At 51.6% G+C, this 12,912-nt stretch overlaps 3 protein-coding genes across 3 annotated transcripts in view; 2 read left to right on the top strand and 1 right to left on the bottom strand.

The window, feature by feature from the left end:
• dnah9 (dynein, axonemal, heavy chain 9) overlaps positions 1–12,912 on the top strand; it is a gene marked incomplete at its 3' end in the record, with an annotated part of 115,670 nt that overhangs the window by 41,245 nt on the left and 61,513 nt on the right. Inside the window, exons 40-42 of the mRNA XM_079510771.1 lie at positions 149–257; positions 2,324–2,471; positions 4,355–4,529. Of these exons, the coding sequence (XP_079366897.1) occupies positions 149–257; positions 2,324–2,471; positions 4,355–4,529 (432 nt within the window). The remainder of the gene's footprint in view (positions 1–148; positions 258–2,323; positions 2,472–4,354; positions 4,530–12,912) is intronic.
• LOC306929248 (tetratricopeptide repeat protein 5-like) lies at positions 7,151–8,491 on the bottom strand (the record flags this gene model as incomplete). Its single annotated transcript, XM_079509690.1, has 1 exon — positions 7,151–8,491. One exon carries the CDS (start codon positions 8,489–8,491, stop codon positions 7,151–7,153), a length of 1,341 nt encoding a protein of 446 aa, XP_079365816.1.
• The window catches only part of LOC306929247 (von Willebrand factor A domain-containing protein 8-like), a gene marked incomplete at both ends in the record, with an annotated part of 4,275 nt that continues 792 nt past the window's right edge, over positions 9,430–12,912 (top strand). Inside the window, one exon of the mRNA XM_079509689.1 lies at positions 9,430–12,912. This exon is cut by the window's right edge and continues 792 nt beyond it. Coding sequence (XP_079365815.1) covers positions 9,430–12,912 — 3,483 coding nt within the window.

The following is a 12,912-nucleotide window of genomic DNA, read 5'->3' as shown; positions in this document are numbered from 1 at the left end:
CTGTCTGCAATTTGCTACTGGACCAGCTTGCCAAAAGATTGTTGTGCTCTTTTTTTCGGCATCATTGTATAATAACTGTGACTTGTGCAATACTGTCAATAATAACAAAGTAATCAATCAATGCAATGCTAACCCGTTAACCTGTTAGGTGCTGACCCTGGCCAGCAACGAGCGCATCCCTCTGAACCCCACCATGAGGCTGCTGTTTGAGATCAGCCACCTGCGTACGGCCACGCCCGCTACCGTCTCTAGAGCAGGTAAGATACCCCCGCTACCGTCTCTAGAGCAGGTAATATACCCCCGCTACCGTCTCCAGAGCAGGTAATATACCCCCGCTACCGTCTCTAGGGCAGGTAATATACCCCCGCTACCGTCTCTAGAGCAGGTAATATACCCCCGCTACCGTCTCTAGAGCAGGTAATATACCCCCGCTACCGTCTCTAGAGCAGGTAATATACCCCCGCTACCGTCTCTAGAGCAGGTAATATACCCCCGCTACCGTCTCTAGAGCAGGTAAGATACCCCCGCTACCGTCTCTAGAGCAGGTAATATACCCCCGCTACCGTCTCTAGAGCAGGTAATATACCCCCGCTACCGTCTCTAGAGCAGGTAATATACCCCCGCTACCGTCTCTAGAGCAGGTAATATACCCCCGCTACCGTCTCTAGAGCAGGTAAGATACCCCCGCTACCGTCTCTAGAGCAGGTAATATACCCCCGCTACCGTCTCTAGAGCAGGTAATATACCCCCGCTACCGTCTCCAGAGCAGGTAATATACCCCCGCTACCGTCTCTAGAGCAGGTAATATACCCCCGCTACCGTCTCCAGAGCAGGTAATATACCCCCGCTACCGTCTCTAGAGCAGGTAATATACCCCCGCTACCGTCTCTAGAGCAGGTAATATACCCCCGCTACCGTCTCTAGAGCAGGTAATATACCCCCGCTACCGTCTCTAGAGCAGGTAATATACCCCCGCTACCGTCTCTAGAGCAGGTAATATACCCCCGCTACCGTCTCTAGAGCAGGTAATATACCCCCGCTACCGTCTCTAGAGCAGGTAATATACCCCCGCTACCGTCTCTAGAGCAGGTAAGACCACCTGCGTACGGCCACGCCCGCTACCGTCTCTAGAGCAGGTAAGACCACCTGCGTACGGCCACGCCCGCTACCGTCTCTAGAGCAGATAAGACCACCTGCGTACGGCCACGCCCGCTACCGTCTCTAGAGCAGATAAGACCACCTGCGTACGGCCACGCCCGCTACCGTCTCTAGAGCAGATAAGACCACCTGCGTACGGCCACGCCCGCTACCGTCTCTAGAGCAGATAAGACCACCTGCGTACGGCCACGCCCGCTACCGTCTCTAGAGCAGATAAGACCACCTGCGTACGGCCACGCCCGCTACCGTCTCTAGAGCAGATAAGACCACCTGCGTACGGCCACGCCCGCTACCGTCTCTAGAGCAGGTAAGACCACCTGCGTACGGCCACGCCCGCTACCGTCTCTAGAGCAGGTAAAGATCACCTCTGTACCGTACTGCCACACTGCTTGCATTTTTATGCCCCATGGCTCGAACGAAGAACACCTGGGACGTATCCTCAGTGATGTATCCCAAGGTCGCCGAGCTTTCGGGTCTCGCAACATCATCCCCCTCACTCAGGTGACCCAGCCGGGGTGATCAAGTCCCGACTTACGTCCCGGTAGCTACCCTCGATCAGTCCCATTAGGGAAAGACCAGGGCCACACAATCCTTTGCTGCGAAACTACTCTGCCGGGACTGTGAGTGAGAGGAACTGGCGCGTAGAAGGACTAGGCTCTGTGGGTTGACTCCTGTCCGGGCCCCTCCTACTGTACGTCTCACCAGGTCCACTCCTGCTCTCACCAGGTCCAGGACCTGTGCGTTGCACCAGACTCCCAGCATCAGACACTTAATTCAGGAGTGGTGGATTCTTGCTCTAGTCTAGTCTATAAATAAATCTTTCAAGGATACCTATATACCATAGAAGATGACTAACGTCATAGACTGGTCATATAAAGCCATGTTGTTATTAGACCCTGTTTTGTAACAGTTAATTCAGTTAACTGTTTCTATATAATCCACTGAAACACATCAAAATCACCCTATAGCTCTTGCCTCTGAATTGATATAGCTTCTGGGGTTCAGGCGGTCAGGACTCTGGTGACGTTTGTCGAAGGCGGGCTTTTCTCTCGGTTGAAAATCGAGTCCCACGTTGGCCACTTTGAAACTTGAAAATGGTCAGGCGGTACTGTTTGTCCCTCCAGGCATCCTGTACATAAACTGACCGTACTGTTTGTCCCTCCAGGCATCCTGTACATAAACCCGGGAGACCTTGGCTGGAACCCGCCCGTGTCCAGCTGGATTGACAGCAGGGAGGTCCAATCGGAGAAGGCCAACTTGATCATCCTGTTTGACAAGTACCTCCCCTCGTGCTTGGACGGCCTCAAATCAAGGTCTGCTTAACTGACAACTAGAGCTCTACCAGGTGTAGTTATAACAACCAACTAGAGCTCTACCAGGTGTAGTTATAACAACCAACTAGAGCCCTACCAGGTGTAGTTAACAACTATCTAGAACCATATATAATTAGATCTATTCACTATATGATCTAGTTAAAAACTAACTGAAGTACTACAAGTTACCAATTGTTTTTACCGTATATTTTGTTAAAAATAATGATATTATTTGTGAAACAAATCACATCACACTCAATCTGTAGGGTAGGTAGGGTAAAAAACAAAGAACTGCAGATAATAAAGCAATAATTAAGCCACAAGAGGTGTGAGGTTACGTTGTATTTTATAATGGCTGAAAGGTATGGTGAGACACGACGCACAGCGGAGTGACTCCAACCCTCTCAGACATTATAAAATACAAGGTAAGCTCGGACCTCGCGTGGCTTATTGCTTTTCTAAATCTGTTACGATCATGGCAACATGAAAATCATGAAACTATTCAAAAATATGATTCACTAGAGAAAGTAGTAGTTACTTGCACAAGCAGAGCACGCAAGTACTGCGATCAGCTGGGTATGTATGTATGTTATATAATGATGGGGTATGTATGTCGGTGTCCTCTCTTGTTTAAGACCATAGCTCATGGCAACGTCATTATGTCGTCATTACAATATATCATAATAATATACAGGTTTTATTTGAGTGAGTGCAACTCACTCAAACTCACTCAGTGAGTGCACGCTCGTGGCACGCTCTGCTTGCGCACAAGTAGGCCATACGTGGCCTACTTGTGCGCAAGGTGCAAGTTGGCAGCTCGACAGAGTGCATTTCTAAGGCAGGGGTTCTCAACCCGTGGGTCGCGACCCCTCGGGGGGTCGCCAAAATATTTTAGGGGGTCCCCAAATTATTTAACACAAAAAAAAAAAAAAAAAAGATTTTTTTTAAATTTTATTTTCACGATTTTTCAAAAATAGCAGACCTACAAGCTCGTAGCGCGCCACTCGGTGGCGCGCTATGAGCTTGTAGATCTGCTATTTTTCAATAGCTAAATTATAACAATGCTTAAAACACCAAAAGGGGTTCCCGCCCAAAATGGTTTAAGGTTATTGTAGCAGTCAATTTATATTGGGGGTCGGGAGGGGGCGGGGCGGGGGTCCCGAGACATTGCCAAAGCATTTCTGGGGGTCCCCGGCCAAAAACGTTGAGAACCCCTGTTCTAAGGTTACACTCTGAGGCCACCAGAGAGACCTTGTTTTCTCAGCCAATCCATTCAGGCTTGGTGGGTGTTACCTTGTCAACATTTGCCAAACGAACACATTGAGAAACACAATTTATGTGTTAGGTCATTGTCATGGTAACTAACATATTCGATAGAAATTTATATATATTTTTTTAAATCCAGATTTAACTGATATGTCTGTGAACATCACGTCAAAACAGCTAGCCTAGCGACTTAGCGAACAGCTGTTCAGAGTGACGAGTGAATATAGGGGCACTTGTGTATTTATTTACAAGTGCCGCCCGGGCCGGAGTCACACAGTCACCACTCGCCATGCTACAGTATGTGGCGTGGCACGGGCGGTGCTTAGAAGCCCTCGATCGCGGCCAGGGTTTGTATGGAAATCAAGCGCCTCCCTTCTACATATATGCTGGATCACTGTAACGCACCTGGGATCGATATAAACTGATTTAAGGTGTAGATTATCGTGACATTTACTACGTGGTCTAATCATCAGAAACCAGCCAATCGGAATCAAGTATTGGGACTGACCGTTTTAGAAAGCAGGGTAAAAAGAACACCACATTCAAAGAAACACCATCAGTAATCATCAATAATAAAGTGATTGTCCTGACCTCTGACCTGTGTGTCCGTCCGGCAGGTTTAAGAAGATCATCCCGGTGACGGAGCAGAGCCTGGTCCAGACGCTGTGTCACCTGTTGGAGTGTCTGCTGACCCCGGACCACACCCCTCCCGACAGCTCCAAGGAACTCTACGAGCTCTACTTTGTGTTCGCCGCCGTCTGGGCGTTCGGCGGAGCTCTGTTCCACGACCAGGTATGAATCATCACTGGTAGACCAATGAAACATCACCGCTTTAATACTGTCATACTGGTAGACCAATGAAACATCACCACTTTAATACTGTCATACAGGTAGACCAATGAAACATCACCACTTTAATACTGTCATACTGGTAGACCAATGAAACATCACCACTTTAATACTGTCATACAGGTAGACCAATGAAACATCACCGCTTTAATACTGTCATACTGGTAGACCAATGAAACATCACCGCTTTAATACTGTCATACTGGTAGACCAATGAAACATCACCGTTTTAATACTGTCATGCTGGTAGACCAATGAAACATCACCGTTTTAATACTGTCATGCTGGTAGACCAATGAAACATCACCGTTTTAATACTGTCATGCTGGTAGACCAATGAAACATCACCGCTTTAATACTGTCATACTGGTAGACCAATGAAACATCACCGTTCTAATACTGTCATGCTGGTAGACCAATGAAACATCACCGTTTTAATACTGTCATGCTGGTAGACCAATGAAACATCACCGCTTTAATACTCTCATACTGGTAGACCAATGAAACATCACCACTTTAATACTGTCATACTGGTAGACCAATGAAACATCACCATTTTAATACTGTCATACTGGTAGACCAATGAAACATCACCGTTTGAATACTGTCATACTGGTAGACCAATGAAACATCACCGTTTGAATACTGTCATACTGGTAGACCAATGAAACATCACCGCTTGAATACTGTCATACTGGTAGACCAATTAAACATCACCGCTTTAATACTGTCATACTGGTAGACCAATGAAACATCACAATTTACAATTTAGGCATTTAGCAGACTTAGGCATTTAGCAGTAAATCGCTCTTATTCCAGACAGCCATTTACGGTAAGCAAGAACAAAGAACATGGTAATATATCAAATACATCAAAATAGTTCTTAACTATAGAGTGCTATACTACATGAAATTATAACTGAATAAATGAATGATAAGTTACATAATTTGAACCAAGGCGGCTGTAAGGTCATCGAGGCTAGAGCACATGCTAGGCAAGTGCTACAGGCTAAGATGGAGTCTGAAGAGGTGGGTGTTCAGACTACGGAGGACACCATGTTACTGTCATACTGTGTGAAAGCCACATTTTAACAAAGATCTCATCAAATGCCTATGGACTCTTAAAGAAGGAGTGCCACAATGTTTGTATTTTTCCAGTTTTCCATGTGTCTATGAGGTGACAGTACTTCATTACAATTTACAATTTAGGCATTTAGCAGACGCTCTTAATCCAGAGCGATTTACATTAAGCAATAACAAAAACAAATAACAAGCATGGCATACATCACATATATAAAAAGTAGTTATCATGACTCAAGCGTAAACTAAGAATGTAACAGTGGAGTATCTATGTAAACTATACTATATTATATAGTATACATGTGTAATATAAAGTGCTATGACTACATAAAAATGCAATTCTAGTGCTGTCTACATAACAAGCTATAAGTCTGTTTAAAATACTACCTAAGTCATTAGACACCCTGGAGTCGTTTTTATGTGCAATGGTGTATTCACTTTGTATTTAGGGTTTCTTTCTGGAGGCTGAACCCTTGACAGTCAAACGGGCCAATGAAATAAACAGTAATATCACATCACACTATCAGCCCCTCCCATAACCCCTCCCCCTTTATCATACAACTACAGCTGTGGGTGCGGCTTCAGTTCAGGTGGATCACCACCCACCAGGCAAACCAGGCATACTTAATGAACTGGTGGGTGTGCCCACATAAAAACTACATTTTAACAAATACTGTACACTTTTTTGAAAATATTATACCTCCTTATATAACAATAAGACCTAATGATCATGTTTTAGGGTGGGAGTTTAACAAACATTGACGATATAAATACATCTAGAACTAGAGGTTCTGGCCGCTACATAGGCCCTCACATCTAGCAACGTATAGACCTGCACATCCACACTACACAGCCTGACATATCTCTATTTCTCCTCTCTCCCCCCTCTTCCTCTCTCTCTTATATTGGCTCATGTGGCACAAACGTTATGCAAAGCTCAGCCAATCACAACACAACAAATCTAAACAACACAATGCTTTAATATCGATGTCCAGCAGTTCCGTTCATGGATGGACATTAGCTCGGGTTACAAAGAAATCACTACATTTTCTCACACAGAACATTCAAGATGACACGTCCATCCGGAAGACCACCGATCCCGACTTGGCTTTCATACCTCTCTATTATTCCCAAATATCCTTGTTCTCCATCTACTTATTGTCGTTGGGCTTGTAGCTGACGGAAACAGAAGTTTGTCGTTGGTCTTGTAGCTGACGGAAACAGCAGTTTGTCGTTGGTCTTGTAGCTGACGGAAACAGCAGTTTGTCGTTGGGCTTGTAGCTGACGGAAACAGCAATTTGTTGTTGTGCTTGTAGCTGACGGAAACAATCTACTTATTGTCGTTGGTCTTGTAGCTGACGGAAACAGCGGTTTGTCGTTGGTCTTGTAGCTGACGGAAACAGCGGTTTGTCGTTGGTCTTGTAGCTGACGGAAACAGCAGTTTGTCGTTGGGCTTGTAGCTGACGGAAACAGCGGTTTCTCCATCTACTTATTGTCGTTGGGCTTGTAGCTGACGGAAACAGCGATCTGACTCTGGACCTTCTGCGTCTTGCCGTTGACCACGAGGAGAAGAGGGGAGTCCACTCGGATGCTCCTGAACTCGAAGGCCTTGCGGTCGTGCGTCACGCTGTGTTGTTTGATCTGAGGCTCCGGGATGACCACGGTGTCTCCTATCATCACGGCCCAGCTGTCGGCAGTGTTGTAGACCATCACTGCCGTGCACGTCCCCTCGCGGTCCACCATGCCGAACGTGAAGGCCACGCGCCCCGTGGGGGCCAGACTGAACACCACCTTGCCCGAGAGGGCTACCCCGGTGTTGTGGCCCTGCTTGAGAGAGGACAGGGTCCGTGGCTCCAGGTTTCCGCTCCCGCAGCCCGTCGGGGAACCCAGTTGAGGCCCCGGGGCCGCCGACGCGTTGAGGTCAGAGAGCATCGTTCGCAAGCGGCCCGCCTTCATCTTCCCCTTGTTCTCCACCAGCTCCGTGACCTTCCCCAGATGCTCAAGCAGCTGCTTCGCTCTTTCCGGGGCCTCGTCCCAGTCGGGGTCGAGGGCGGCGGCCCGGTCGTACCCGGCCAGCGCCTTCCCGAACATCTCCTCGTACTGGAACAGGTTGGCTCGGTTGAAGTGCAGGTCCGCGTTGCACTCGGCGCCGGCCCGGTCCACCTTCTCGGACTGCGCGTAGGCGTTCAGGGCTCGCTGGGACATCTGCGCGTTCTGCCCACTGGAGAAGAACAGGGACAGGTAGGCGTTCCCCAGGATGTACCAGGAGGTGGCGTCCGTGACGTCCAGCTGGACGGCCTGCCGGGCCATGTCCACGCCTTCCAGTACGCGCTTCCCCCACTCTGCGGCGTCGTGGTGTTCCCCCGGAGGCAGCTGCCTCAGCAGCATGGACAGGCTGCGCAGGGACACCTTGTTCTGGCTCCTCTGCAGCGCTCCGGTGAAGCAGTGCTTGGCGGCGACCATGTCTCCTTTCTTCCAGTACTGATCTCCCAGGGTGTTCCAGCCTTCCGTCAGGCCGGGCTCCAGCTTCACCGCCTTGGACAGGCACTCCTCGGCCACGGCGCTGTACGTCGGGGAGACGTTCAGACACCGGCCCTTGAGGAGGAGGAACTCCGCCTTGTTTTGAACCGACTTCTCGTTCTCCTCGAGCTCCTTCAGGGTTCTCTCCGTCTCGCGGGCGACGTCGGCCGTTTTCCTCCGAGCGTCCTCCTCCACGCTGTGAGTCTCGAAGTAGTGGTCTCTGAAGCGGTACAGCTCGTCCACGAGCTCCCTCAGAATCTGTAATTTGTCAATCGCAGGCTCCGCCGTCTTGTCGACTTCCGCCATCTTTGAATCGGCATTAAAAATGTACTTGGTCGCAAAAGGGAATGATTAAGCTTTGTATATTCCCTGGGTATAATTAGAGATTCATTAAAAAAAATTGAAAAACTATATATGTATATGGAAATGTCTGACGTCATATAGCACAGACTGGTCAACTATATATAATACAAATTCCATGTCTGTTTGTCTGGACATGCCAAATATGGACATAAGATCTCCAAACCCTCCCGGGTTGTGTGTCTTTCCGCACGCTGTACTGACTCATAGACTACTGTAGATTGACCTCAAAATACTTTCCATTTATTTAAAATGGTAGATATACATTTACTAGAGGTTTGGACCACTACACGGTCCTCATATCTAGCAACCTAGGCTTGCACATCCACGCGACGCGGCCCTCACATCTCTCACCCCACATCTATCTCTCTCTCTCTCCCCCATTTTCTCTCTCACACATGTGTATACATACATAATAACATCAGTACCTGGTGTACTCCAGAGGAGTTGCGATATTGAGGGGGCAGAAAACAGCCTGGCCAGGTGGTTCAATGCATTCCAATGGTTCCAATGCATTCCGTAAACTTCCGGTTGTCCCTATTTTAAGCCTTCAGTTAGGGACAAACCAATAGATGTCTATGTAGAAGAGCCGCCATTGGACTGGCCCCATGAAGTGAACGGAGTTTGCGTAACTCTGTCTATACTCTATGGCTCTGGTGTACTCCACCTGACTCTGGTCTACTCTGGAGATGTGTGGAATTCCATATTTGGGCAAAGCTGACATCATTAGTATGGATAGGCCCGATATGTGTTACTTTGTCCAATTTTCATTATCCTCCTGCTTCCAATGGGATTGTTAAACCGACACAACCAGAGAAGAAGCTTCCCACTCAACAGTTATTTGACAATGCATCATCACAACGTATGTGAAGGTACAGCTGACAATGCATCATCAGACATTATGTAAAGCAGCAGCCGTGGCTGCGAGGAGGATGAGAAGCATCGTGGGAGCTGTGCTGCTGGGTAGAGACGGAGGGATGCCGGACGCCGCTCATGTGGTCAAACTGCTCAACACGGTCAACACAGGTGACACCGTGAAGATAGGAGGGATTTCCCGTCGGCTGAAAACGTCCCGGAATCCAGAGCTCGTGCCCGTCGGACACGTACCGTACTCCGTGCCTCAGACCGTCGCCCGGCACCTGCAGTGGATCCTGCAGAAGGACCTGCTGGGTCAGGACGTGTTTCTCATCGGCGCACCGGGACCCTTGAGACGCTCCGTAGCCATGCAGTACCTGGAGCTGACCGGGAGAGAGGTGGAGTACGTGGCCCTGTCCAGGGACACCACGGAGACGGACCTGAAGCAGAGACGAGAGATCCGCTCGGGAACGGCGTTCTACGTGGACCAGTGCGCCGTGCGGGCGGCGACCGAGGGCCGGGTCCTGGTGCTGGAGGGTCTGGAGAAGGTTGAGAGGAACGTGCTGCCCGTCCTCAACAACCTGCTGGAGAACCGTGAGATGCAGCTGGAGGACGGACGCTTCCTCATGTCGCCCGTGCGCTACGACAAACTGCTGCGCGATCATCACACCAAGGATGAGCTGGACTCGCGGAAGATCGTTCGCGTGAGCGAAGACTTCCGGGTATTCGCCCTCGGGCTTCCCGTTCCCAAGTACAAGGGCAACCCCTTGGATCCTCCGCTGCGCTCCCGTTTCCAGGCCAGAGACGTGAGCCGCCTGCCCTTCGAGGAGCAGGCGGAGCTGTTGTCTGCGGCGGGACCGGACGTCGCGGCCGAGAAGGTGTCCCGACTGCTGTCCCTGGCCTCCACGCTGTGCTCCCAGGAGTCCTCCGCCCTGGGCCTGCCCGACTTCCCTGTGGACCAGCTGCCGTCCGCCCTGCGAGTGCTGAACGTGTTCCCCACGCTGTCCTCCCAGCAGCTGGTGCAGAGACTGTACCCGTACCAAAGCATGCTGGGAAAGGAAGGGCGCGCCGCCGTGGAAGGCGTCCTCGGTAGGTTCCAGCTGTTGGACGGTCATCGCCAGCCCGCTCCCATCGCCGTGGTGGGTGTGGTCCCGTCCGCAGACAACGAGGGACACGCCGACGTCACGTTACGCCTCGCAGACGACGACGAGGGCGTGACCTTTCAGGTACCAGCGGGCACCAAGGAGCCCCGCCCGCCCAACAGTAGTAGTAGCCCCACCTTCGTCGGCACGGCGAGCCACGCCCGGCTCCTGGCCGAGATGATGCAGTCCCACATGGTCGGAGACGTGTGTCTGATCGGGGCCAGGGGTTGTGGCAAGTCGGCGGTCGCCAGAGAGTTTGCCGAAATGCTGGGCTACAGCGCCGAGCTGGTGATGCTCTACCAGGACATGACGGCCAGGGACCTGCTGCAGCAGAGGTACACGCTCCCTAACGGGGACACGGCGTGGAGGGCCTCCCCGCTGGTCAGCGCCGCCCGGGAGGGCAAGCTGCTGGTGCTGGACGGAATCCACAGGGTGGACCTGGGGACCCTGGCTGTCCTCTCCAGGCTGCTTCACGACCGCGAGTTGTCCCTGTACGACGGAAGCAGACTGCTGAGGTGGGACAGATACCAGACGCTGAAAGAACAACTCCGACTGTCCGACCGACAACTTCAGGAAAGGTCCATCTTCCCCGTCCACCCGTCGTTCAGGGTACTGGCTCTGGCGGAGCCCCCACTGGTGGGCGCCGGTGGCAGCGGGGCTAGCGGTCAGCAGTGGCTGAACCCGGAGCTCCTCACCATGTTCTTCTACCACAGCGTCACACCACTGGCCAAGGCAGAGGAGATCAGCCTCATACAAGGACTGATTCCCAATGTTCCCCCACAGTCCGTTCAGCAGCTGCTTCTCCTTTCACACAGCCTCCGCGACGCCAGTGACCCCACCGGCCAGTCTCTGGCCTCGTCTCTCTCCACCAGACAGCTGCTGAGGATCTGCCGTCGTCTCTCGGCGTATCCAGAGGAGAGCGTAGCTCATGCTGTCAACAAGGCCTGCCTGTCTAGGTTCTTGCCAAGCCTGGCACGGGCTTCCCTTCAGAAGAGCCTGGCTGACTGTTCCATCCGGGACACTGCAGACCCTGGTGAACGTGACCACAGCTGTACAGTGAAGGACGGAGTGCTGACCATCGGCAGTGTATCCGCTCCGATCTTCAACCCCAACGAGACGATGAAAGTTCCAGACGTGCTCTTCTATGATAACGCGCAGCACATAGCAGTGATGGAGGACATGCTGAAAGACTTCCTGCTGGGAGAACACCTCCTTTTGATAGGCAACCAGGGTGTTGGTAAGAATAAGGTAGTTGACCGGTTCCTCCACCTTCTTAACCGGCCGAGGGAGTACCTACAGCTTCACAGAGATACGACAGTCCAGGCTCTGACCCTGCAACCCTCAGTCAGAGATGGCGTCATCGTGTACGAGGACTCACCGCTGGTGAAAGCCGTGAAACTGGGCCACATCCTGGTGATAGATGAGGCGGACAAGGCCCCTACCAACGTCACCTGCATCCTCAAAACCCTGGTGGAGAGCGGCGAGATGATTCTGGCCGATGGACGCAGGATTGTCTCCGACCCCCTTGAGGCCCAGAGGAGCCCTAATATTATAACCATGCACCCAGACTTCAGGATGATGGTCCTGGCTAATCGACCTGGCTTCCCCTTCCTAGGGAACGACTTCTTCGGAGCTCTGGGTGACATCTTCAGCTGCCACGCGGTGGACAACCCCAAGCCCCAGTCGGAGCTGGCCATGTTGAAGCAGTACGGCCCAGATGTCCCAGATACCACGCTGCAGAAGCTGGTGGCAGCCTTCGGGGAGCTGCGCTCCATGGCTGATGAGGGCACCATCACCTACCCCTACTCCACCCGAGAGGTGGTCAACATCGTGAAACATCTCCAGAGATTCCCCGACGAGGGCCTGGCGAACGTGGTGCGAAACGTCTTCGACTTTGAGTCGTACAACAAGGACACACGGGAGGTCCTGATCGAAGCGCTGCACAAGCACGGCATTCCTTTCGGGGCCGAGGAGAAAAATAAAGGCTGGAGGAAAATTATTGGGTGGGAGGAGGACGGCAGACCCGTACAGATTACCATCGAGCGGGATGGCGGCCAGGATGTCACATCCCCCAAACACGGCAAGATCGACCCCCAGAACGAGCCTCACGTCGGGGGCAACCAATGGGCCGGAGGCACAGGGGGCAGAGACACGGCAGGCCTGGGCGGCAAGGGCGGCCCCTACCGTCTGGACGCGGGCCACACAGTGCACCAGATATCTCAGGCAGAGAAGGACGCCGTGCCCGACGAGATCCGCAAAGCAGCCCGCGAGATGGCGGAGAAGGCCTTCAAAGAGAGGCTGAAGGAGATCGACATGAGCGAATATGACGCGGCCACGTACGGGCGCTTCTCCAAGGCGGTGAGGAGACAG

This window comes from Electrona antarctica, assembly GCF_951216825.1.
Source record: "Electrona antarctica genome assembly, chromosome: 9".
Classification (NCBI taxonomy): Eukaryota; Metazoa; Chordata; class Actinopteri; order Myctophiformes; family Myctophidae; genus Electrona; species Electrona antarctica.
This window is presented reverse-complemented; position numbering and strand designations above follow the sequence as displayed.